General features: G+C 35.0%; 1 protein-coding gene across 2 annotated transcripts in view; it reads right to left on the reverse strand.

Moving 5' to 3' along the window:
- LOC150107853 (uncharacterized) overlaps positions 1–24,005 on the reverse strand; it is a 284,299-nt gene that overhangs the window by 22,806 nt on the left and 237,488 nt on the right. For both annotated transcript variants that reach the window (XM_090392094.1, XM_090392093.1), the window contains exon 11: positions 10,249–10,321. In XM_090392094.1, coding sequence (XP_090248220.1) covers positions 10,249–10,321 — 73 coding nt within the window. The remainder of the gene's footprint in view (positions 1–10,248; positions 10,322–24,005) is intronic.

The following is a 24,005-nucleotide window of genomic DNA, read 5'->3' on the forward strand; positions in this document are numbered from 1 at the left end:
CACCTTTGGCAGAACTGCAAACTATCACATACAGCTGAGCAGATATACTTCTGCTGGAAATACAGCAGAAGATCCCAGTGGCTCGTATGATTTTCAAAACCATCTGTATGACAGGCACAAAATCAGAATATTCTCTTCTATGCTCTTGAAAGAGCTGCTAATAGACAATAGGAGAGACAGAATTTCTGGGTAGCTAGCAGAGAGAGAGAGAGAGAAAAAAGCTACGGTGGTAGTGTATTTAATGGAGTCTGTGCAATATTGTCTATCCCAAAACCTGCAGCTTGTAGGAGGGCCATGTGAGATGGTGTGCCTATTTTTTTTTATATTTTTTTTTTATTTTGGCAGTATATAGTAAAGGAAGCTCTTGACATTGAAACAACAAGAGTGGTTCAATTGCCTTAATGTACAGACTAGGGATTGGTGAAGTTAGAAATGCTTCAGCCATTGTACAGTGTTATCTCTGGCAGAAACAGACTTGGGACCCATAATCAAGTTTTGATCTAATATGCATCCAGCACAATCATAGCAAGGAACATCTGTCAGAATCCCAAGATATATAAGATAGCATGTTGTTCATTGCTTCATGTAACTTATCCTGCAAGTGGCTTATGAGAGAAAATCAATAATTTCTTTCTTTTGTTTTTTTCAAATATGAATTCCAAGAACTTGGTTTCTAGGTTGATATGAAAATGACATCTGCGATAAAAATGCACGTCGACTGTCTCTTCTGCTGTGAAAATTTGAAAACTCATTTGCAAGTGCCCATTTTGAAAGATGCAGCTGTCTTTCTATGTCCTTCATATTACATGAAGGACAGATGGTAAAGTCACCCACAAAGAGTGCATTATTCACATTTGGCGAAAGTTGTCTGATTATCAAGTTAACCTTTATTTAAAAACTTAAAACTGAATCTCGTGGGACTCTCCCCTGGGTATATGGCCACAGACATGTTTAATTAAGAATTAATTATCAATTATTAATTAATAAAAAAGCAGCTAATTTATCAATTAATTATTAATTAATACATTACAAAATAACCAAGGTGTTTCGTAAAAATTTCAGGATTTGTGAAGTGTTCTGTCGTAGAAAAAGTTTGAGAAACCCTGTCATATACTATCATATACCAGACTTCTTGAAAGAAAGCTCTGCCTAATCAACATTAATATTCTAAAAAACTAAGCAAATGTACAGGCATCCCTTGCTTAACGGGGCAAAATTAACTGCGCAAATCCCTTGACATATGCGGCAAGGGTTTTGATTTAAGCACCTTTAACCCTGCAGAGCTCGCAGCTGATCTGACAGATAATGTTTAACATAAATATTCTTACACAATTCAGTGTATAGCTTGGAGATCACGAATAGCTGTACATTCATATGTTATGAGTGATATTTCACACTGTTTTTTTTTTTTTTTTTTTTGCTGTCAGTTTGATTTAACACATTATGTAAAGGTTTGTGATATTTGACAATAAGTTGTATCTGAGAGATGCCGCGACCTCCGATGTCAGTATAGTATGGTTTAGTTGTTTTTTTATTCTTTGTTCAATAATTTCTAGATTGTAACTAAAAATAAATAAATCATCATGTATTACTGAAATAGAGAGCCAAGGGCTTATTTATCATACATGTCCTCTAGGAGATGTACTTTACATTATGGAAAATACCAAGGAAAGTGATCTGGAGCTTATTTCACCTTTACTACGAGTTGCCCATAAGGTTGCTTATGCTTGCATCCGCCGAAACTTTTAGTTTCTATATATTCGGCAATGAAATAATGTTGGATTCAATATTCACTTAATTTGTACCATCATGAATTATATTGGCATGTTTTTTCTTTATGTTTGATTGCATTTTAGCACATACTAGTAATGAATGTATCTCTCAGACATACCGCGACCTACGCTGCAATTTTTACCGCCGCGAGCTCTGCAGGGTTACATTTACCACGCAAAAACATGCAAGCCTCGTGGTGTGAGCATGATGACGTGATTCCTCCTATGAATTATTAATACAGTAATCGATCATGGATGAATTGTAATTTTTACCATTGATTATTAGATTTGATTAACGCGATTTTGATATATGCAGTAACATCGAGGGTTTAATTAACCACATTAATTGAGGGATATGTTGTCTAACATTTTTTTAAATAAAAATTTTAATCAAGGGCAATATAGGCTGATGATCATGCAATAACATAGCCACATCCAGACTACACTGTGGTACACTGTCTTTCATTTCCCAAGTCATACCCAGACTCTAGTTAAACTAGAGTCTGGGCATCTGCTGTGTGGGTAGTGACAATGAGTTCTTCATCCCAGCTTTATGAATTTTCTTGATATTCCATTTATTACCATGATAAACAACATACAAAAATTTTAGATGTTGCAGTTAAAATGAAATTTCACATATCCTCCCCTCCCCAATGGGGGAGGGGGAATTCTACCCAAAAAATCCAAGAGAATACAAAAACTACACACACATACACTTCCAGATTGACTTCATCACCATCAGGTCTCAAACACCACCTACAAACATCCAAACCTGATGCATTCATCACTGATCTCAATTGGCATCCTATGCAACCACATTTTACCATGCAAAGTTTTTCACAAGATGGGTGGGACTTGTTTCACATTTGTCAAGTATCTGGTACTATGGGTAAATGGATCCCTGGAATTTCTTTTATATTATCTGCTTTGGTTCAACATTTCCTCCTCACTCTGTTGCCTTTATTTACCGCTGTCCTTAAGTGATGTCATTATGGACCTATCTGACTTATCACTGAAAGTTGCACACAGTGAGACAATCTCCCTTGCTGATTTCAGACTGCTTCCCTTTTCTAGCTTCACAGACCAAACCAGGAAAGAAACCTAACTATCTGAAGGCAGTAATAATTTTCTTCTCCTCCTCTTTCCCCATCCCTGCGATTGCTGTACTATGGAACAGTCTTCCCCAAGGAATACAATATACAGTCATTCAAATCAAATGTGAACAAGTACCTTCTTTTTCAACCACCACCCATACACAGTACTAATGTACTATAGGTTGATCAACCAACCTCTGATGTATGGGCTCAACATAAAAAAAAAAAAAAAACAGAATTACAGATAATCCTCATCGTTCTCCTAACCCCATGCCCCTCCTCCTTTCAACCAGTTCTCCCTCCAGATACATTGTTGATGTTAGTTTCCCCTGTTCCCTCTTGGGAAGTTTGCCAAAACCATGTCCATCTTTCTCCCATCAAGCATAGCCTCATATTCTATTCTATGGTACCACAATGGTACCAAACAGGATGACCTTGGGGATGACTGTGCATGTTTCCATGGTCATACTGTTACTCCCACTCTTCTGATCCTGGCATCTGCTCTGATCTAATAATCAAAATTGTTCTCACTGGGATGAAAGCTTTCATTCCCCCACTGAAATCAAAACTCTTAATACTTATCCAAGCCTTTATCCATATACTTATTCAAAGAGAAAAATTCAGCATGTACGATGCCTCTCAACTCAGTTTACGCTAATGCCCACAACAATAAAACTCAACAAATCCAAATCAAAAATAAGTTAAATGCACTAGGCTGTCTCCTGCCCTTGACAGCTAAGGGACCAGAATGCAGAGATCTATTTTGAGACCACAGTTGTTTAGGTTGCATATTGTTGATATTGGGATGGGATTATCTGGAGAGTTGCAACTGTTTCTAGCAATTATAATATGATTACTAGAAACATAGAAGGGCAGAAAAACTTCTGTCCTACTATATTTCCACCTCTCTTACATTCCTCATAGTGCAATGGCAACATTTTTGAAAGATAAGGCAGCAATTTTTTTCCTACAATGCTTCTATAAACAACCAAGATAACTTGGTTGTTTATAAAAGCTACTATTCCAAAAACCATCCACAGTATGTCTCCTCTCATTTTCTGTCAGAATATCAGAAAAAAAATTTTAAATAAATCAATTTCCTGACCCTGATGAATGGATTTATACTATAAGCTTGTACTCCAGAACTTAAAATCCACCTTGTATCACATTTTCAAACTAATCTCATATCTGCCCTACATATATCTTGGCAGCAAGCTTATATCTAGATGGTTTTCAAAAAAGGAGTTACCCAGATAAGTCAACCAACTATTGATTGCTCTTATATCAATACTCTAACATATAATGGAAAGGTCATCAAACTGTTTCACTACTTGAAGACTCACCAATAACTTAGTGATCACAATATAGATTCCACCATTCTTGCTCCACAGTGAACTGCTTAGTTAACTACGCTCACCTTTGGAAACAGGACATGGGAAAAGTCAAAGAAACTCAACTTGGTTAGTTTTGATATTCTTAAGGCATATGATGAAGTATGGCATCTTGGCCTTCTTGCCAAGCTATTATTCTTCCTACCCTTTGTAAGTGGACTGCCAGCCTCTTCTCTATTAACTCATTGTTAGTCACGCTGAATGGGTTTTTTTTAGATTTTTCAACGAATGCTGGAGAACCTCAGGATTCTATGCTTTCACATTCTCTCTCTCGCTCTGAAATCTGTCCTATTCATAGCTCTGCAGATGACAGCTCTCTCCATTTCTCTTGCTATCAAACCTTGTAGTGCTCAGGTGATTCAGGCTTCATAGTCTTCTAGAACAATGCCTTTAATACTGATCTCCTTGCCATTCTTAAGTTGGGTGAGGCGAGTTGTAATTCCACCAAAATACAACTTAGTTGTCTCGTCTCATTTCCTGGAAGGAACACCATGCTCATTTTTCTCTTCTTGGGTTAACCTTTACATAGCATATCCTTGCTTTTAGAGAAACTTGTGCCATACTTCTATACAATACATACATCAAAACACAAAGTATCATCATCATCAAATTCCTGCCATGTACCATTAAGGGGTGTACAGGATATGATAGTACTACATGAAAAAAAAAATTACATCATTACTAACTTCCTATCTACAATTTTCCGCCAAATCAGTCTGTTACTTGTCAACACTCCGAAATTATCAGATCTTCTATTTCTATCGTCTAAGGTACTTTGTACCGTATCAATACACCTATATTTTGGTCTTCCTCTGGGTCGTTTTGCTGCCAACCTGGAAGAGAACATTTGTTTTGCTAATCTTTCCTCTCGTCCATTCTGTTTAAGTGACCATAAAACCTGAGATTAGCTCTGCTAACGCATTCCTCGATGCTGACAATGTCAAGTTCTTTCCTAATATCCTTGTTTTTAATATGATATTGCCATTGATGCCATCTCTTCATGCCTATAATCTTTCTCAGGACTCTCATATCTGCAGTCTCTAGTCTTTGGTTAAGTGTTTTACTTCTGACCCAGCTCTCAGATACATAAGTTAAAACTGGTATGAACGCTGTCTTGTATCAGCTAATTTAGTGAATTAATTCTGACTAATTTCGCTCATATTCAATATGAATTTATTCAATTGACTTCCCACCATACCAGCTTTGTTGATTCTGTTGTCTATTTCCATATTTAATTTACCATCTTCACTAAAAATCGTGCCTAAGTAGCTGAAATGTTTTACTTGTTCCACAGGTTCTCCATTCACAACATAGTTGACATTTTCAATGATTCTGCCTATTTTCATTGTCTTTGTCTTTTTATTGCTGACCTTCATACCATATCTATTACAACAGCCATTCAATTCAGTCAGAGAATCTTGCAGACTTGTAGCGGATTTATTTAGAAGTATATCATCATCTGCATAAAGAAAACAGCTGACATTAACATCTCCAATTTTGATATCATGTTTAATACCACTTTCCTTCATAATGTGATCCATATAGATAATGAATAACAGAGGGGATAATGTACATCCTTGTCTCACATCAGATTTAACATTAAACCATCTTCCTGTACTTCCTTCAATTCTAACTGCTGACTCACAACTCAAATAAAGACTAAGTATTGCTTGATATAATGCCCCATTGACACCATATAACTGCAGTGTATTGAATAGCTTCTCTCTTGGCACCTTGTCATATGCCTTTTCCAAATCGACAAAACTTAAACACAGATCTTTGTTATATTCCCATGCTTTCTCGAATATTTGTCGCAAAGTGAAGATCTGATCCTGACAGCCTCTATTTGGCTTGTTCTTCACCAAGCTTTTCTTCCACAATTCTTCTTCACCGTTTCTCAAGTATACTTGCATAAATCTTGCCAGGAACACTAAGTAGGGAAATACCTCTGTAATTCTCACATTGTTTTATTTCCCTTTTTATATATTGGTACTATGAGAGCTCTACTCCAATCATTGGGAATTCGTCCCTCTGTCCAGGCTTTCTGAACTATGCAGTGCAACCACTGTATATGTTATACCACCATACTTCAGCATTTCTGGTCGAATATCATCTACTCCTGCTGCCTTTCCACATTTCAAGCCTTTGATGGCTTTTTCTACTTCAAGTATGGATATGTATTCCTGACTGCATGCCTGTCAGTGTTTTTTTACCACTGTGCTATCATCACTGCTTGTTTCATTTAGCAGTTTTTCAAAGTAATTACTCCATACTTCAAGGATATCTTTTTCTCCCATTTTCATGTCACCTTTATCATCTCTAACTCCTTTTACAGCACACTTTCCTCCATTCCAAAGCTTCTTCAACAACCTCCAGAATTTTTTGCCACCTTCTTAATATTTATTTTCTATATTCTTGCCAAAGCCCAAAGTAAAAGTATTATTTATTAAATATACTGCCATATATTTCAGAAAAATTAACAGACCATCATATGTGGCTTAAAAAACAGTTGTTACAAGGTAGAATGCAAACAACTGATTTATTCTAAACAGAATGAACTGCATGATGTTAAATCGCCAAGTGTTATGCTTTCACTGAAGAAAAGATTAATCATAATAGAGTAAAATAGACTGGATTTATATAACTTATATCATACTCAACAGATCATCAAATAGATGTAGTATCTAGTTGGTTTCTTAAGACCTTATGTCTTTACAAAAGATCATTCTCGGTCTTAAAAAAAATAAATAAATAAAATAAAAATAAAATAAGTGTTATGCAAATCAAACGTTTCGATATTTTCCATAAATAGGAGCCATGGGCCATGCATGGAAGCTGGCAAGAGCATGGTTGACAAGGGTGTTAGAGCTAGGTTCTTTACTTGGAGAGTGGTAAATGAGTGGAATAAGCTTCCAGAGTCTGTTGTGGGTGCTACGACCGTGAACGAGTTCAAGGCAAGGTATGATAGATACTGTGTGAATGTTGAATAGTTGTTCTTGACATGATGTTAGGGCCTCCCTCGATGAGTCTGTCGACTCCTTGGAGTTTCCCGGAACAATAATAATAATAATAATAATAAATAGGCATCAAATTTGAATGCCTATTTAAGGCATTCAAATTTAAACTGACATCTATGTAGAATGCATGTTTCAGACCAAAGATGTTGTGGTCTGCCTCTATTCTGTGTTAAGCTAATCCTGACTTATCAAATTTTTTGCGGAAAGTATATGATTGATGTTCTTGAATTCTTTTTTCTGTTAGGTGCCCAGTTAATTTCAGACTGAAATATATGAAGTATATTTAAAGTATAGGTATCCCTTGCTTAACGCGGATTTGATTATTGCAGCAATCCCTTGACATACGTATGGCAAGAGTTTTGATTAACGTGCCTTTAACCCTTTCTGACCTGAATTTTTTTTTTTTTTTTCCAAGTGAAAAAAATTTTTCTTTCTATTTATTTTGTCTTTATGTCTAAAAAAGCAAGAGTATCAAGTATTTTGATGAAAAATACATTTCAGGATAGGAATTCTGACCAACTGATTCCATATGGAATCATTATATTCTGGTAGCAAATATTCACCTGAGCTTATGCTCTATAATCCAATAATCCAATATATGCATATTATTCTACTAAGTCATAAAAACCGATATTGGTAAGATTTATATGTATAATACATATCTGTTATTATATTAAAGAAATGGAACTATGACGTACGATACCAATTGGAATCATTCGCCACGTAAAATGGGCTACGAAAGCCAAGACAGTTAGTGATTCCAATTGGAATCACTAGGGCAGAAAGGGCTAAATTTAACATGCAAAATCATGCTCATGTCACGAGGCTGCTAGCCTCGCGGTCATCCAAATTCTCTTAATGATCTGTGTGAGAATGTGAAAGTTTTATTTTTCCCACCAAATACAACATTATTGTTACAACCTATGAACATGGGAGTCATTGCAACTTTCAAAGCCTATTTTCTTAAAAAGACATTCTCAAAGGCAGTAGAAACAACAACGGAAGAAAATGTAATTATGCTCCACAAATTTTGGAAAAAATTTAACATTAAACACGCAATTGAGAACATTCATGACTCGTGGGAGCAAGTTTTTTCTAGTTGCATGAAAGCTGTTTAGAAAAACCTTCTGCCAGAATGTGCTAATGACCTAGGTTGTTTTCAAAATCCTGTGAACAACGTGATCAAAGCAATCGTTGCAATTGGTGAAGACCTCAGTTTTGATGATGTTGATGCAGAAGATTTTAAAGAATTATTGGATTCAAATTCAAAAGATTTCAGTGACAACGATCTTCTTGAAATTGAACAATGCACATATGAAGACAATGAACAAATGGAATGTGAAGATCAGGTTCCAAAGGAAATAACATTCAAAGAACTCGATGGAATATTTCACAGTTTAGAATCACTTAAGCAGCAAGTAAGGAATACAGATCAAGATGTTAATCGAAGAATGCTTGTTTACCGAGGTCTGGAGAGTCATTTTGCTTGTTATCGTAGAATTTATGGCGATAAGAAAAAAACTAAACCTGTTCAAACGACTCTTTATAACTTCTTTTGATTAAAAAAAAATTGCAGTAACTAATGTAGGTACATTTATTAAACATTTACTTTGCATTCATTTTTTATCTTTCCTAAAAGAGTACCATATAAAACGAACTAGTACAGTAATCGATCAGGGACGAATTGTACTTTTTACCATTGATTATTAGATTTGATTAATGTGATTTTGATATATGCAGTAACATCGAGGGATACCTGTATATTTAAATTTATTAGTATATTAATTTATTTTTATAGTTAAAAATAGAAGTTTCAGTAGAATACTACATGTATATTAGGAATAAAAGAAACCCAAAAGAGTATGCTCTCAGATAATTTAGACATGCATCTAGATGTTCATATTTGCCTAACCCTTATCTTACTTGCCTTGTTTATCCCCCCCACACACCAATACCCCATTAAGAGGATGACAAAAACGCTGGCATAGATATTCATGAAAGTGTGAAAAACAGCCATCCAGTTGTATGTCTGAAATCAAATGTTAATACTGTGATTTTTAGTTCATCCAGATGAGCAAGGCTTTTGAAATTAGAAAGAAAGATATGAGGATATCAAATAAAGAAGAAAATATAAAATTTGAATATCCTGACATGCACATGATAATTACTGTTACCATGCCTTATTGATGCAATATTTAAAATTTCATGAATTTTTATGAAATTAGTTTAATTATAAGACATTACAGAAATCCTATAATGATTAGCTAACAATACTTGAACCCAAACACTGGGCCTAAATGCAATATCTCCACAGTATATACTATTCAGTGAACACTAATATATGTCAAATACAAAAGATCATTCTTAACAATGAAAGATATGTTGCAATTTAAACAGAGTTTGCTTTAAACTAACTTTCTCTTGTCATGCTGTCATTTGAGTAACAGCACTGTTTAATGTATGTCTCCTTAATTTGCTTTAGTTTTGTATTTTACTTTGTTTTAAACACTTGATGAAAGAAACTTGGCTAACAAATACACACAGGTATTTAGAAAAAAATAAATAAAGATTCTCAATTACACACATCAGAAAATTAATTTCACTGCACTCTGCTAAAATAGATCAAAAGTAATTAAATTACCTCAAACTAACTATGGAAATTTTACTGCCAACACCATGCTTACTTCATCCAGAGCAATGTCATCATTATTTCCTTTGGATATTTTTGATAAAAATTATTTGATAACTTTTCTTTTGTTTAGATATATATGGAGAGGAATTGTAGTTATTTAATAGACAAACTACAAAGATTTTAATAGATTTCCAAATATATCAAAATATCAAAGAATTTTGATTATTTTTAAATATAACTTCATTGAAAAAGAAGAGCAGGATGGGAATGAAAAAAAAAACAACATTAAAGAGGATAGCAAACAATGAAATAATTTTATGTAATATACAAAAGAGAACATACGGGTTTGGGCATCTCCAATCACCTTCACGTTCACTTGGTCCACCACCTCCTCCTCCTCTTCCACCCCTGGATCCTATAAAAATTTAGCAATGAGAAGAGACACAACAACTTATGCAATATTCACATAATTACAGGTAAAGGTACTCTTAAATTCTTGTGTTCTTCCATAATACTGGTGGAAAAATTAATTGATATCAAGTAATGAGTTTTGAAGAAATATTCGCATCACAATCTCTTTTGCTCAACTTGTTATACTGGTTCTTGTTGGGGATCTAAATAGCAGAGTAGGAAATATTTTTGTCAGACATACAAAAATATTTTGGGAAAATTTGGAGAAAAGAGCAAAGCCAATAATAATGGCAAATATCTGTTGGATTTCTGCTCAGGACATGAACTGGTTATTACTAACACCATGTTCCAACATAAAAATGTGCACAAATTCACATGGAGAGAAGAGGCAAAGAACAACAAAAGTCTCATTGGCTATATTATTGTTGATAGTGATGTTTTCTCCCTGGTACAGGACACCAGAGTGTACAGAGGATTTGAAATTGGAAGTGATCACTATATAGTCTTGAGCAGGATAAAATTGAATTTCATATTGAAAAGAATAACATGCAAGAAAGTTTTAAAGTGAATAAAAGTTGAGCAGCTCTCAGATGTAAACTGTAGACTAAAATACAGAAATATTATTGAAAAGAAAATGAAAGACTTTGAGAACAGGAATCAAACCTTAGAGATTCAGTGGCAAGCCTTGACAAAAAAAAAATCCTGACTGATTCAGCTAGAGAGGCATGTGGTGAAGTTGTCTGCAAGGATAGAAAAATTAGAACTCCATGGTGGACACAGGAAGTTCAAGAGGCAGTTAAGGAAAAGAAGAAAGCATATCAAAAGATCCTGTCAAATAAGTCAGCTTGTGCTCTTACAGAATACAGAGACAAATGTAAGAAAGCTAAACACTGTGTAAAACTAGCTAAACAAAAGTCATGGGAGGACTTTGGCAAGAACATAGAAAATAAATATCAGGAAGGTGGCAAAATATTCTGGAGGTTGTTAAAGAAGCTTAGGAATGGAGAAAAGAATGCTGTAAAAGGAGTTGGAGATGATAAAGGTGACATGAAAATGGGAGAAAAAGATATCCTTGACGTATGGAGTAATTGCTTTGAAAAATTGCTAGATGAAACAAGCAGTGAGGACAGCACAGTGGTAAAAAAACACTGACCAGGCATGCAGTCAGGAATACATATCCATACTTGAAGTAGAAAAATTTTAAAGGAAGTTTCAGACACACCACCCCAAACATGAGCAGTAATTATTTTAAACATGGACAGATTTGGGATTGTACAGAGTAGAGTTGGTTGGGTATAAAACAGATTCTTCAAAAAAAAAAAAAAAGAGAATGCCAAGTTCATTGAATGGTAAGAAGGTCATTGATATGATGTGTTTAAGCTAGGTAAGACTGGAGGTTAAACGATAATCCAAGCAAAGAGATTTGATCCTGTCTGGAAATTTGGGTATTACTGAGAGTAAGGATAGATGAGCTGATATCTCTTTTGTGAGAGAAAAAGCAAGACTGTTTGATAGCATTGAACATAACAAAGTTGCCCTCACCCCACTGCAAATAGTATGTAGATTAGTGTTTAAGGCATTAGTTGTAGATGAGCTTGTAGCCTAAGATATCAGAGTAGTGCATGGTTTGTCAAATGAGTGGAATGAGTGAAGAGTACTACATCATCATCATCAAATTCCTGCCATGTATCCTCAAGGGGTGTACAGGATATGATAGTACTACATCAAAAAAATTACGTCATTACTAACTTCCTATCTACAATTTTCCTCCAAATCAGTCTGTTACTTGTCAAGATTCCAACATTATCAGATCTTATATTTCTATCGTCTAAGGCACTTTGCACCGTATCAATCCACCTATATCTTGGTCTTCCTCTGGGTCGTTTTGCTGCCAACCTGGCAGAGAACACTTGTTTTGCTAATCTTTCCTTGCCCATTCTATTTAAGTGACCATACCACCTGAGATTAGCTCTGCTAACGCATTCCTGGATGCTGACAATGTCAAGTTCTTTCCTAATATCCTCGTTTTTAATATGATATTGCCATTGATGCCATCTGTTCACACCTATAATCTTTGGTCAAGTGTTTTACTTCTGACCCAGCTCTCAGATCCATAAGTTAAAACTGGTTTGAACACTGTCTTGTATATAGCTAATTTAGTGTTCCAACTAATTTCTTTCTTATTCCATATGAATTTATTCAATTGACTTCCCACGATACCAGCTTTGCTGATTCTGTTGTCTATTTCTATATTTAGTTTACCATCTTCAGTAAAAATTGCGCCTAAGTAGCTGAAATGTTTTACTTCTTCCACAGGTTCTCCATTCACAACACAGTTGACATTTTCAATGATTCTGCCTATTTTCATTGTCTTTGTCTTTTTATTGCTGACCTTCATACCATATCTATTACAACAGCTATTCACTTTAGTCAGAGAATCTTGCAGACTTGTAGCGGATTTATTTAGAAGTATAACATCATCCGCATAAAGCAAAGAGCTGACATTAACATCTCCAATTTTGATATCATGTTTAATACCACTTTCCTTCATAATGTGATCCATATAGATAATGAATAAGAGAGAGGATAATGTACAGCCTTGTCTCACACCAGATTTAACATTAAACCATCTTCCTGTACTTCCTTCAATTCTAACTACTCACTTACAACACAAATAAAGACTAAGTATTGCTTGAAATAATGCCCCATTGACCATGTAATTGCAGTGTATTGAATAGCTTCTCTCTTGGCACCTTGTCATATGCCTTTTCCAAATCGACAAAACTTAAATACAGATCTTTGTTATATTACCATGTTTTCTCGACTATTTATCGTAAAGTGAAGATCTGATCCTGACAGCCTCTATTTGGCCTGAATCCAGCTTGTTCTTCACCAAGCTTTTCTTCCACAATTTTTCTCAACCGTTTCTCAAGTATACTTGCATAGATCTTGCCAGGAACACTCAGTAGGAAAATACCTCTGTAATTCTCACATTCACTTTTATTTCCCTTTTATATATAGGTACTATTAGAGCACTACTCCAATCATCGGGAATTCGTCCCTCTGTCCAGGCTTTCTGAACTATGCAGTGCAGCCACTGTAAGACTTTTATGCCACCATACTAAAGCATTTATGGTTGAATATCATCTACTCCTGCTGCCACATTCCAAGCCTTTGATTGCTTTTTCTACTTCAAGTATGGATATGTATTCCTGACTGCATGCCTGGTCAGTGTTTCATTTAGCAGTTTTTCAAAGTAATTACTCCATACTTCAAGGATATGTTTTTCTACCGTTTTCATATAACCTTTATCATCTCTAACTCCTTTTACAGCACTCTTTCCTCCATTCCTAAGCTTCTTTAACAACCTCCAGAATATTTTGCCACCTTCCTGATATTTATTTTCTATGTTCTTGCCAAAGTCCTCCCATGACTTTTGTTTAGCTAGTTTTACACAGTGTTTAGCTTTCTTACATTTGTCTCTGTATTCTGTAAGAGCACAAGCTGACTTATTTGACAGGATCTTTTGATATGCTTTCTTCTTTTCCTTCACTGACTCTTTAGCTTCCTGTGTCCACCAGGGAGTTCTGATTTTTTTAACCTTGTAGACAACCTCACCACATGCCTCGCTGGCAGAATCAATCAATGTTTTCTTCAGAGTTTGCCAACGAATCTCCAAGGTTTGATTCCTGTTCTTAAACTCTTTCATTTTTTCTTCAATAATCTTTGCGTATTTTAGTCTACAGTTCACATCTGAGAGCTGCTCAACTTTTATTCGCTTTAAAACTTTCTTACATGTTATTCTTTTCAATATGAAATTCAATTTTATCCTGCTCAAGACTAAATAGTGATCACTTCCAATTTCAAATCCTCTGTACACTCTGGTGTCCTGCACCAGGGAGAAAACATCACTATCAACAATAATATAGTCAATGAGACTTTTGTTGTTCCTTGCCTCTTCTCTCCATGTGAATTTGTGCACATTTTTATGTTGGAACATGGTGTTAGTAATAACCAGTCCATGTCCTGAGCAGAAATCCAACAGATATTTGCCATTATGATTAGCTTTGCTCTTTTCTCTAAATTTTCCCAAAATATTTTTGTATGTCTCACAATCATTTCCTACTCTGCTATTTAGATCCCCAACAAGGACCAAGTTTTCCTTTTTCATTGTGTCAGTTGCTTTTTCTAAAGCCTCAAAAAATTCTTCCACTTCTACTTCAGTAGAACCTTCTGTGGGACCATAGGCACAAATAAGTCTCATTGTCCAGTTCCCCATTCTCATATTTGCCCACATTACTCTACTTGAGACTGCCTGCCATTCAAGAAGATTAGCCTCGTATTTTGTGTTGAATACTATGGCTACTCCTTCTTTTCCTTGATTGTCATTGCCTGAATATAACATTTTGTATTAATTGCTCAGAAAGATCTCACCAGTTTTGATCTTTTTTTGTTTCAGTCACCCCTATTATGTCGATCTGGTACTTATCTAATTCCTCAGCTAGCTCCATTTCTTTGCCATTCAGGCTTCTTACGTTGATAGTACCGATCTTTAACGCTGGTGATGTTAAGTTGGTTTGTTTTCAGATTTGTTCCAGTAGCTGACTTTTCGCTGTTCGCCCTGGTTCCCTGGCGAAAACAACGGGGGTCTTGTTTAACTGGGCGACACCCCAACCGGCATGAAATTTTGTCATGTTGTACCATCATTTTTTTATTTTGGTTTAACCAATAAGAATACAATTTGGTCCCAAATTGCCAGCCCATCCTCGTTCGTTCAGTATCCAAGTAGATACCCAACAGGGTGCACCACGAGAAGGTGAGGATTGGACATTAGGTTAGAAGCCCTGGTTGGTTCTCCGCATTCCTTTAAAGGCTATGTGGAGGTCTCCTCTCAGTTATACAGCTTTGACCCTTAAGCACCCCGCGAAGAGTACTATCATCTGCAAAACTGTGGATAGGGGTTCCATGAAAATTCATCAAAAACCATTCACTGAAAGACAGTTTACCAAATGGCAATTCATTAAAAAAGCAATTTGCTGAATAAAGAATCAACCGAACAACAATTTAACAAAAAGCATTTCATCGAAAAGGCAATTTATTGGATAAAAAATTCAAACAACACTTCATTGAAAATGCAATTGATCAAAAAACAATTCTCTGATAATTTTTCGATGAATTATCATAATTCTACGAAAGATTAATTTTATTGAAAACTATGGTTTTATAGAGTTCAGTAATAATAACTAACATCAGCAAAGATGCAGGCAACATATGTAGGTGAGCACTCAAGTAATAATTATTTTGTTTTTTACATTATTCTCTAAGTGTATCTGCTACTTTATTGTGAACAGAAAAAAACAGGCAGTTCTACCTAATTTTTTCACAACAATCATCAGATTGAAAAGAAAATTTATAAATTTTAATATCAGTCTTAATTATTAAATTCCAACCATTCAGAGCAGAATTACTGATATCATTTCAAATCTTCTTTAGCAAAATTTTCTAATGAAAGAAGTGATCCAGATGAAACTAAAACTGAACCAAGCAGACTTCTGTGTTTAACTAATTCCAACATTTACTCATATTTCACTAAGTCAGACAATTATTGCAATACAAAATTTTAACATGTCATTTCTTTATAGCCCGCCCCCCAATATACTTGAACTGAAAACTGGAACAATTCAAAATATTTTTTATAAAAGTTTCAAATACCAAATCTAAGGGAAATTCTTCTTATAATATCATTGAATCTTCCTACTATAGTACCTAAGGCAAATAAGGCCCACCTTATTTAAAATTTGAATAAGTTAGACAATTGTTTAGATTAATTGAAACAACAGTGTTCATATTAAAGTTTGTATTATCACTAACTAAAAAAAAAACACAAATAAGAACAATTCTTGCAGTAATTTATATTTTAACTTTTAAAAAAGTCTTTAAAAAACACCTTGAGTGGGTCTTATTAAACCATAGTAGTTTAATAAAGCCCTTGAACAAAATTATTTAAAAAATATAACAATTATTTTTAATTATTAATTTTAATAAGAATATAACAATTATTTTATTATTAATTTTAATAAGAATATAACAATTATTTTTAATTATTATTAATTTTAATCATAATTATTAGCTTAAGAACAGTCATAAGGGTATACAAATATGCCACATTCTTCTTTGGTAAGACCAACACACACTTCACGGTACCATTTAAGACACCATGAACACTGCCTCATATCAGCAACCTTTTCTTCTCTGCATCCATGGCAATACTACCCCCTCTTTTGACACTCTTTGTTCCTTTTTTTTTTTTTTTTTTTTTTAGTGGAAGCCTTCTCTTTCTTACTATCCTTTTCTTCCAAAAGATCTTTTGGTCACTCTCTGGCCCTTATAATTTAAAAGCTTTTCTTCGTGGTGTTGCCTTTACAACTGCATAATTTGGCGTTGGCATTAACTCTTGAAATGATGACTTCAAAGAGTTCTTCGTTTTTAGATTTGCCAATGGAATCTCGTCATTGGAGTTATCTGAATCACAAGATGGAGGATTAGGACATGTTCTTACAGCTCAAGCAGGATTCAAAAATTGAGCTTTACGTTTAGAAATTGTTGAGTTTCTCTTTAAAAATAACTTCAACCAATCTTTTCCTGAGAGGCCACTTTCTTTATTGAAGTTATTCCTAATTTCATTTTGTTTGCAAAATATAAAAGTTTGCCTGCATATAGATTTTGAAGTTAAAGTGATGCCAATTGAAGCAAACTTTACTATTCTTTCTACCAAGTTCTCTTGTTTTTTTGTTAGCACAATATTTCTTCCTAATCTTTTCATCATCTTCTCTGTCTTTAAATGGTTCCTCAATGTCCTTCTAGGTAATCCATAGCGTTCTGATGCTGCACGTTGTGATAGTTGTCCTCTTTGCACAGCTTTCATAGCTGCTTCTAGTCTTTCATCAGTCCAAAGACCCCATTTCTTCTTAACTTCTGACATTTTCAGAGGCCTTTAGCAATAAAATAAGCAACTATTATGAGCAATCACCAAAAAATAAAATCATAAATTATAGCAGTTTAATAATAAGGCCCATCAATAAATTTACTGGGCCTTATTAACCGTCACGAACTAGATTAGATAACATCTATTTTCACGTAAAATATGAATTCAAATCAATTAAAACATTTTTTATCATAAAACTGAATGTTGAAAGAACAATTTAAATATAAAAACAATGCGAAAAGAACAATATTTTTAATTAAATCTTATGAATTATTGCAGCATAATATTATTAAACGAGAAGACACAACCACCTCCCACAAAGGTCTAGGTCAAACTGACACAATACAGTCACTAGATAATATGCCACCATTGATTTACCATTGTATTGCTTCCTCTGTGTGTGTGTGTAAGAAACCAAACCGGCACAACTTACCATAAATATGATTTTTTTTTTAAACAGGCCTTATTTACCTCAGGTACCTTACACGTCTTATTAACAATCTGCTTCTTTTCTTTGAAGTCACTGACTCTTGTTGTTCTGCTAAGCATTGTTTGCCAATTTCGACATTTATATTTTCTGTCATAATCGATCATTCCTAGCAGTTTTTTATTTTTTTTTTAAAATCAAATCCAAGAATTTTCTCTGTAATTATAATGTCCTTTGTAGCACTGAGTTTGAAGTTATATGGTGTGAAGGGACATCACATACTAATACTACTACTACAACAAGGCATTCCTGAAAAGTAAAGTAACACTTTTTCTCTTAACAATAGACCTGTTAATAACATTCAAAATGACTGCCATTGTAGTGTGGTGCTGTCGACTCACGGCTAATTCCAGTTGCAAAATGGCAGCTACTGTTTGAGTGTGGTCCAAAACGGGTGTCTGTGAAGTTATTTGTTCTTTTTGCAAGCAAAAGGGGCTTCACCAAGTGACATTCACAGTGAACTGGTTGGTGTGTACGGCAAAAAGGTTATGTCAAAGAAGCAGGTGTTTTGGTATAATGAATTTAAAGCTGGCTTTGTGACACTGAAGATCGACATCAGGCAGGCATTAATCGAGCAAGACAGAAGTGCAACTGCATAAAATTGCACAAGTGGTGAACTCGAGTAAACTCACTGTTTACAAAACTGGTCCTTGGCCTTTGAAAGGTGTGCTCTCACCAGGTGCCCCAACAATTGTCATAGGAGCACAAAGAGGATGGAGATGTGTCTGTTGCAATGCAACAAATGCAAGGATTTTCTTGCTCACCTAGTCAGGAGACAAAACATGCGTTCATCACTTTACCATGGAGAGCAAACAAGACTCCATAACCTGAAAATATTCAAAATCTCCTGTGCGCAAAAAAATTCAAAACTGTTCCCACTGCCCAAAGAAGTCATCGCCACAGTGTTCTGGGATCGGCAAGGCATTCGTTTGATGGACCTCTTGCTGAAGAGAGAGGAACAATCAATGCGGAACTTTATTGCGCAATGTTGGACATACTGAAAGCCAACATTCCATGCAAATGACAAGAACTCCTGACAAGCAGTATGATTTTTGTGCACAACAACAACACTACTCCACACACTGTGCACATCACTGTTCTATTTGTTTGGAAATTCTTCCACATCTCCTTCCCCCCCCCCCCCCCAAAAAAAAAACACTTAGTACCTTCAGAATTCCATATGTTTGTCCCCCTCAAGAAACTCCTTTCCAGAATGCATTTCACTATGGGTGTGGAAGTTCATCAGGTGATGCAATGTTGGTTACTGGGGTATCCAGTACTCGTGTTGATATTGATAAACTGGTCAACTGTTAGGAAAAGTGCATCAAAAAATTTGGAGACAAGATGGCTATAAATAATACAGACCTCTGGTAAACACCCATACTTCTAATTCATTTCTCAATTACAACCATCATCACTGAAAGAAATAAACACTGTGCACTGCCCTGACCACCAAGCAGGGATAAACTATTTATTCCCATGACTGTAACCATAATGTCACATACTGTGGTGTTTATATTGTTTGTAAGGTCAGAGCACTACACAAGTTGTTTTCCCATAAATCATTCTAAACAACTTTAAAGTTGTTTAGAATGATTTATCTGTATCACAGTTTTTTCATTCTTGAAAATATTGTTTTTTTTTATTCCTGATTAGTAACCTAATCAGGAATAATTTTACTTAGTTTAGAAATGTTATTTCTAAACTAAGATGGATTCAAGTTACAGTATCCATTAGAAAACCAAGGGCTTAGGTTCAAAGTCAGCTCATCATCTGACTCCGATAAAAGAAAACTATCAGCAAAAAATAAATGAAAAATTACAGCAACTACCTTCAAATGAATCTATTAATGACGAGTGGAATCATCTCTGCAATATTTTAGAAGATTCAGCTTGAAAAATCTTGGGAATGATAAAACAATGGAAATGTAACTGGGACCCAGAAACCAGAAAAATCATGGGTGAAAAAAGGAAGGCCTATAAAAAACGTTAAGCACAAGCAAAATGGAGGATAAAATGGAACACAAAAAGCAATAAAAAAAAAGAGAAAGATGTAAAGTTCAATGGAATAATTTCATTATCAATTTAGAAAACAATATTGATAAACCTCAAACGCAAGCATATAAATTTATAAGAACCTTGGAGAATCGACCAAGGTCAAGCCCATACCTTTGGAGGACTGGCTTAAATACTATAAAGAATTATGGACAATTGATGACAACAAACTCTCAGAACCATTATCTGCAAATCATTCAACAGATTCCTTTACCCTTGAAGATTTAGAATCAACGCTTAAACAATGCAAGAACCATAGAAGCCCAGGAGAAGATGGTATTAATATGGAGCTTTTCAAATTCTCTGGAGACAACTTCAGATAAAAATTACTAGAATTTATGAATAAGATCCTAAATGGCCAATGACCACTGGAAAACTGCTTGATATCATCATCATCCCCCCCATCTTCAAAAAAAGACGATATTAATGAATGTCAAAACTATAAATGCATTAGTCTTATAAACACCGGATATAAAATATATTCAAGTCTCTTAAAGACTAAACTAACCAATTCTCGTGGAAAGGCTTAGACGTTGGTTATGCATTTTTTACTAAGTAATTTAAGGAAATTACAATGTCAACTAGGATATACATTAAAATAAATTTTAATATACTTCAATATTTCGGCAAAGTCACGTTGCCATTTTCAAGAAACTTAACAAGACACGTGCACGCAGGCACAAAAAATCCCAAAAATACTGAAACCAGTAAACCACAACCCCCCACCCCCCTCACAACAAGGATTACTCTAAATCCATCACCATACCCGATATCCGAGGCACCTCGGAAAAAATTACAAAAATCCTAAAAAAAACATGACTTAACTTCTTGTTACAGACCATATAAAAAATTGGCATCCCTCATCTGCTCTACTAAAGACCGACCTCTCCCCCCCCCCCCCCTCCAGACCTACCTGGTGTATACCAGGTCCCTTGCAGCTGTAAGCTGTCCTACTTTGGTCAAACAGGCAGGAGAGACAATATCAGAATTTCAGAACACAAGGACTACATCCGCTTTCACCAATATAGCCACTCTGGTCTGGCTGACCAAGCGTTGGATACCTGCCATAGAATACGGTGGAAGAAAGCCACGATAGTACACCATAGTAAATACAAATATGAAAGGCTTTTCATGGAATCAGCTTCAGCCCTAAGAAACAATCCAAACCTCAACAAATTTGGCTGCATAAGACTGCCTCAAATTTGGGAAACCTACATCAGAAGACCTTCAGCCCAATCACCCAAGAATACCAACATTGCCCACTAGGGGGCACCATCAGGACTTTAGGAGAAATAATAGCTTCTTCATTTACTGTTTGTTGTGCCTGCGTGCACGTGTCTTGTTCTTAAGTTTCTTGAAAATGGCAACGTGACGTTGCCGAAATATTGAAGTATATTAAAATTTATTTTAATGTATATCCTAGTTGACGTTGTAAAGTACTTAGTAAAAAATAAACTAACCAAATATTCTGAATATATTTTTGGAGAGGAACAAAGTGGTTTCCAGTTTCTATAAAGGAAAATCCTGCACTAACACTTTTTTTCTCGCAAGCTCCTGATAGTGAAAAGAAGAGAATTCAATTTAGACCCATATATTATTCACAGATTATAAAAAGGCTTTTGATAAAGTCAATCATAATAAGCTAATGGAAATTTTGAGAGATGACAACATTCCTAACCAGTTAATTAAAGCAATTTTCAATATATATAACACTAACCAAATTAAAATTAAGATATCCACACAAAACATAAACGCAGGTGTCTGGCAATGATGTAGTCTATTGTCACTCCTCTTTAATATCCATATTAATAATATTATAAGAGAATGGAGGGAAAGAACCAGTTCTGGCATTCACATAAATGATTACAACAACATCAATAGAATTTTATTTGCCGATGATCAGGTTCTAATTGAAATTAGCAAAGATTCACTACAACAAGCAGCTTTTCATTAAATGAAATAGCAAAAACATACAATATTTAAATCTCCACTCCCAAAAACTAAAGCAATGGCATTGAAAGGCTGAGACTGAATTAGAAGCAAAATTTGCATCAATGAAATTACAGAACAGGTTAATACATTCAAATATCTAGGCTACCACTTATCTTATGAAAGAGAGAAAAACATGCAACATAAAATAACCAATTATAAGGAATAACAAAAACTATTAATCAGATATTGCAATTATTCTCTGGGTTGCATATACAATTTTTTCTATATGATCCTTGAACTTTCTGCCTAATAAAACTCCAAGATCCCTAACATGATCAGTTTCTTCTCACCAATGTAATAAGACAATGGATATCTAATCATGCCAAAGTGCATGATATTATATTTATTAACATTGAACTGATAGCCATTTTCACATGCCCATAATTCCAGCCTATTCAAATCATTCTCCAAGTACTGCATATCAGCAGCATTTCTAATAATTGTACCTATCTTTGCATCATGAGCAAATAGCTGTATGTCGCATGTCAAATCCTTCCCAATGACATTAATGTAGACTGAATAACAATGAACCAAGGGTTCATTGTTATTCAGTAATTCACCACTTGTCACCTTCAATCTAGCAGATTCAAACATCACATACCACTTTCTGATATCTATCAGTCAGCCATCCTCTTATCCATGCCAATATTTTACAATCCAATCCTATATTCTCAATTTATCCAGCAGTATTCCATGCTGTATTCTGTCAAAAGCCTTAGCAAAGTCCAAAAGTATCTTAGTGTATACATTCCCCTTGTCTAACTCAGTGCTAACATTGTGAACAAGTTGCTATATGAGGGTGGTCTAAAAAGTTCTTGGCTTAGATCTTAGATAGAAAAAAAAAAAAAAAAAAAAAAAAAAAATTGAGCCGATAGTGTTGCCAAGTTGGTACATCTGTCATAAGCATCCATGTGAAATTGCAAGTCATTCTATCAAGTAGTTTGTTTTATACAGCTGCCTGAGGCAAAGTTGTCTATACCCCTTGAAATGGATAAAATTGAGTATTATGTGGTTATAAAATTCTTTGTAAAAGAAGGTTTAATGCAAAAGAAATTCATTCGAAGTTCATAAAAGTTTATAGGCATTCTTCTCCTTTATTTTGACAATTAAGAAATGGGCTGTGATGAACATGGCAGTACCAGCCTTGAAGATGATCCACGTGAAGGACGTCCAAAAAGTGTAACACCAGAAATCATTGATCAAGTGCACGATATTGTATTGGATGACAAGCGATTCAAAGTGTGCGAGATTGCCGCATCTATAGGCATTTCAATAGAACGTGAAGGATAAATTTTGCACGAAGAATTGCAAATGAAAAAGCTTTGCGCAAGATGGGTGCCGAGCTTGCTACAACAGATCAGAAACGCACTCGCATGAAAATCTCTGAACAGTGCTTGGAGCATTTTAATAAGAATAAAACTGATTTTGTGAGTCGATTTATTACTCTGGATGAAACTTGGATTCGCCATTACACAGTAGTGTAATGGTGAATCCAATGGTGAAAAAATTTGACTGCTGTTTGGATTCATTACACATGAATCCAAACAGCAGTCAAAACAATAGGCAGAAGCCAGCATAAAAGTAGACAAAGTCCGTTCCATCAGCAGGAAAGGTCATGGCATCGGTGTTTTGGGATACTAAAGCCATTTTGTTTATTAATTATCTTGAGAAGGGTAAAACAATAACTCATCATCATCATCATCAAATTCCTGCCATGTACCCTCAAGGGGTGTACAGGATATGACAGTACTACATGAAAAAATTACATCATTACTAACTTCCTATCTACAATTTTCCTCCAAATCAGTCTGTTACTTGTCAAGACTCCAACATTATCAGATCTTATATTTCTATCGTCTAAGGCACTTTGTACCGTATCAATCCACCTATATCTTGGTCTTCCTCTGGGTCGTTTTCCTGCCAACCTGGCAGAGAACACTTGTTTTGCTAATCTTTCCTCTCCCATTCTATTTAAGTGACCATACCATCTGAGATTAGCTCTGCTAACGCATTCCTGGATGCTGACAATGTCAAGTTCTTTCCTAATATCCTCATTTTTAATATGATATTGCCATTGATGCCATCAGTTCACGCCTCTAATCTTTCTCAGGACTCTCATATCTGCGGTCTCTAGTCTTTGGTCAAGTGTTTTACTTCTGACCCAGCTCTC

This window comes from Typopeltis vanoorti, chromosome 4 (genome assembly GCF_054136105.1).
Source record: "Typopeltis vanoorti isolate ZY-2024b chromosome 4, IOZ_Tvanoo_1.0, whole genome shotgun sequence".
NCBI lineage: Eukaryota > Metazoa > Arthropoda > Arachnida > Uropygi > Thelyphonidae > Typopeltis > Typopeltis vanoorti.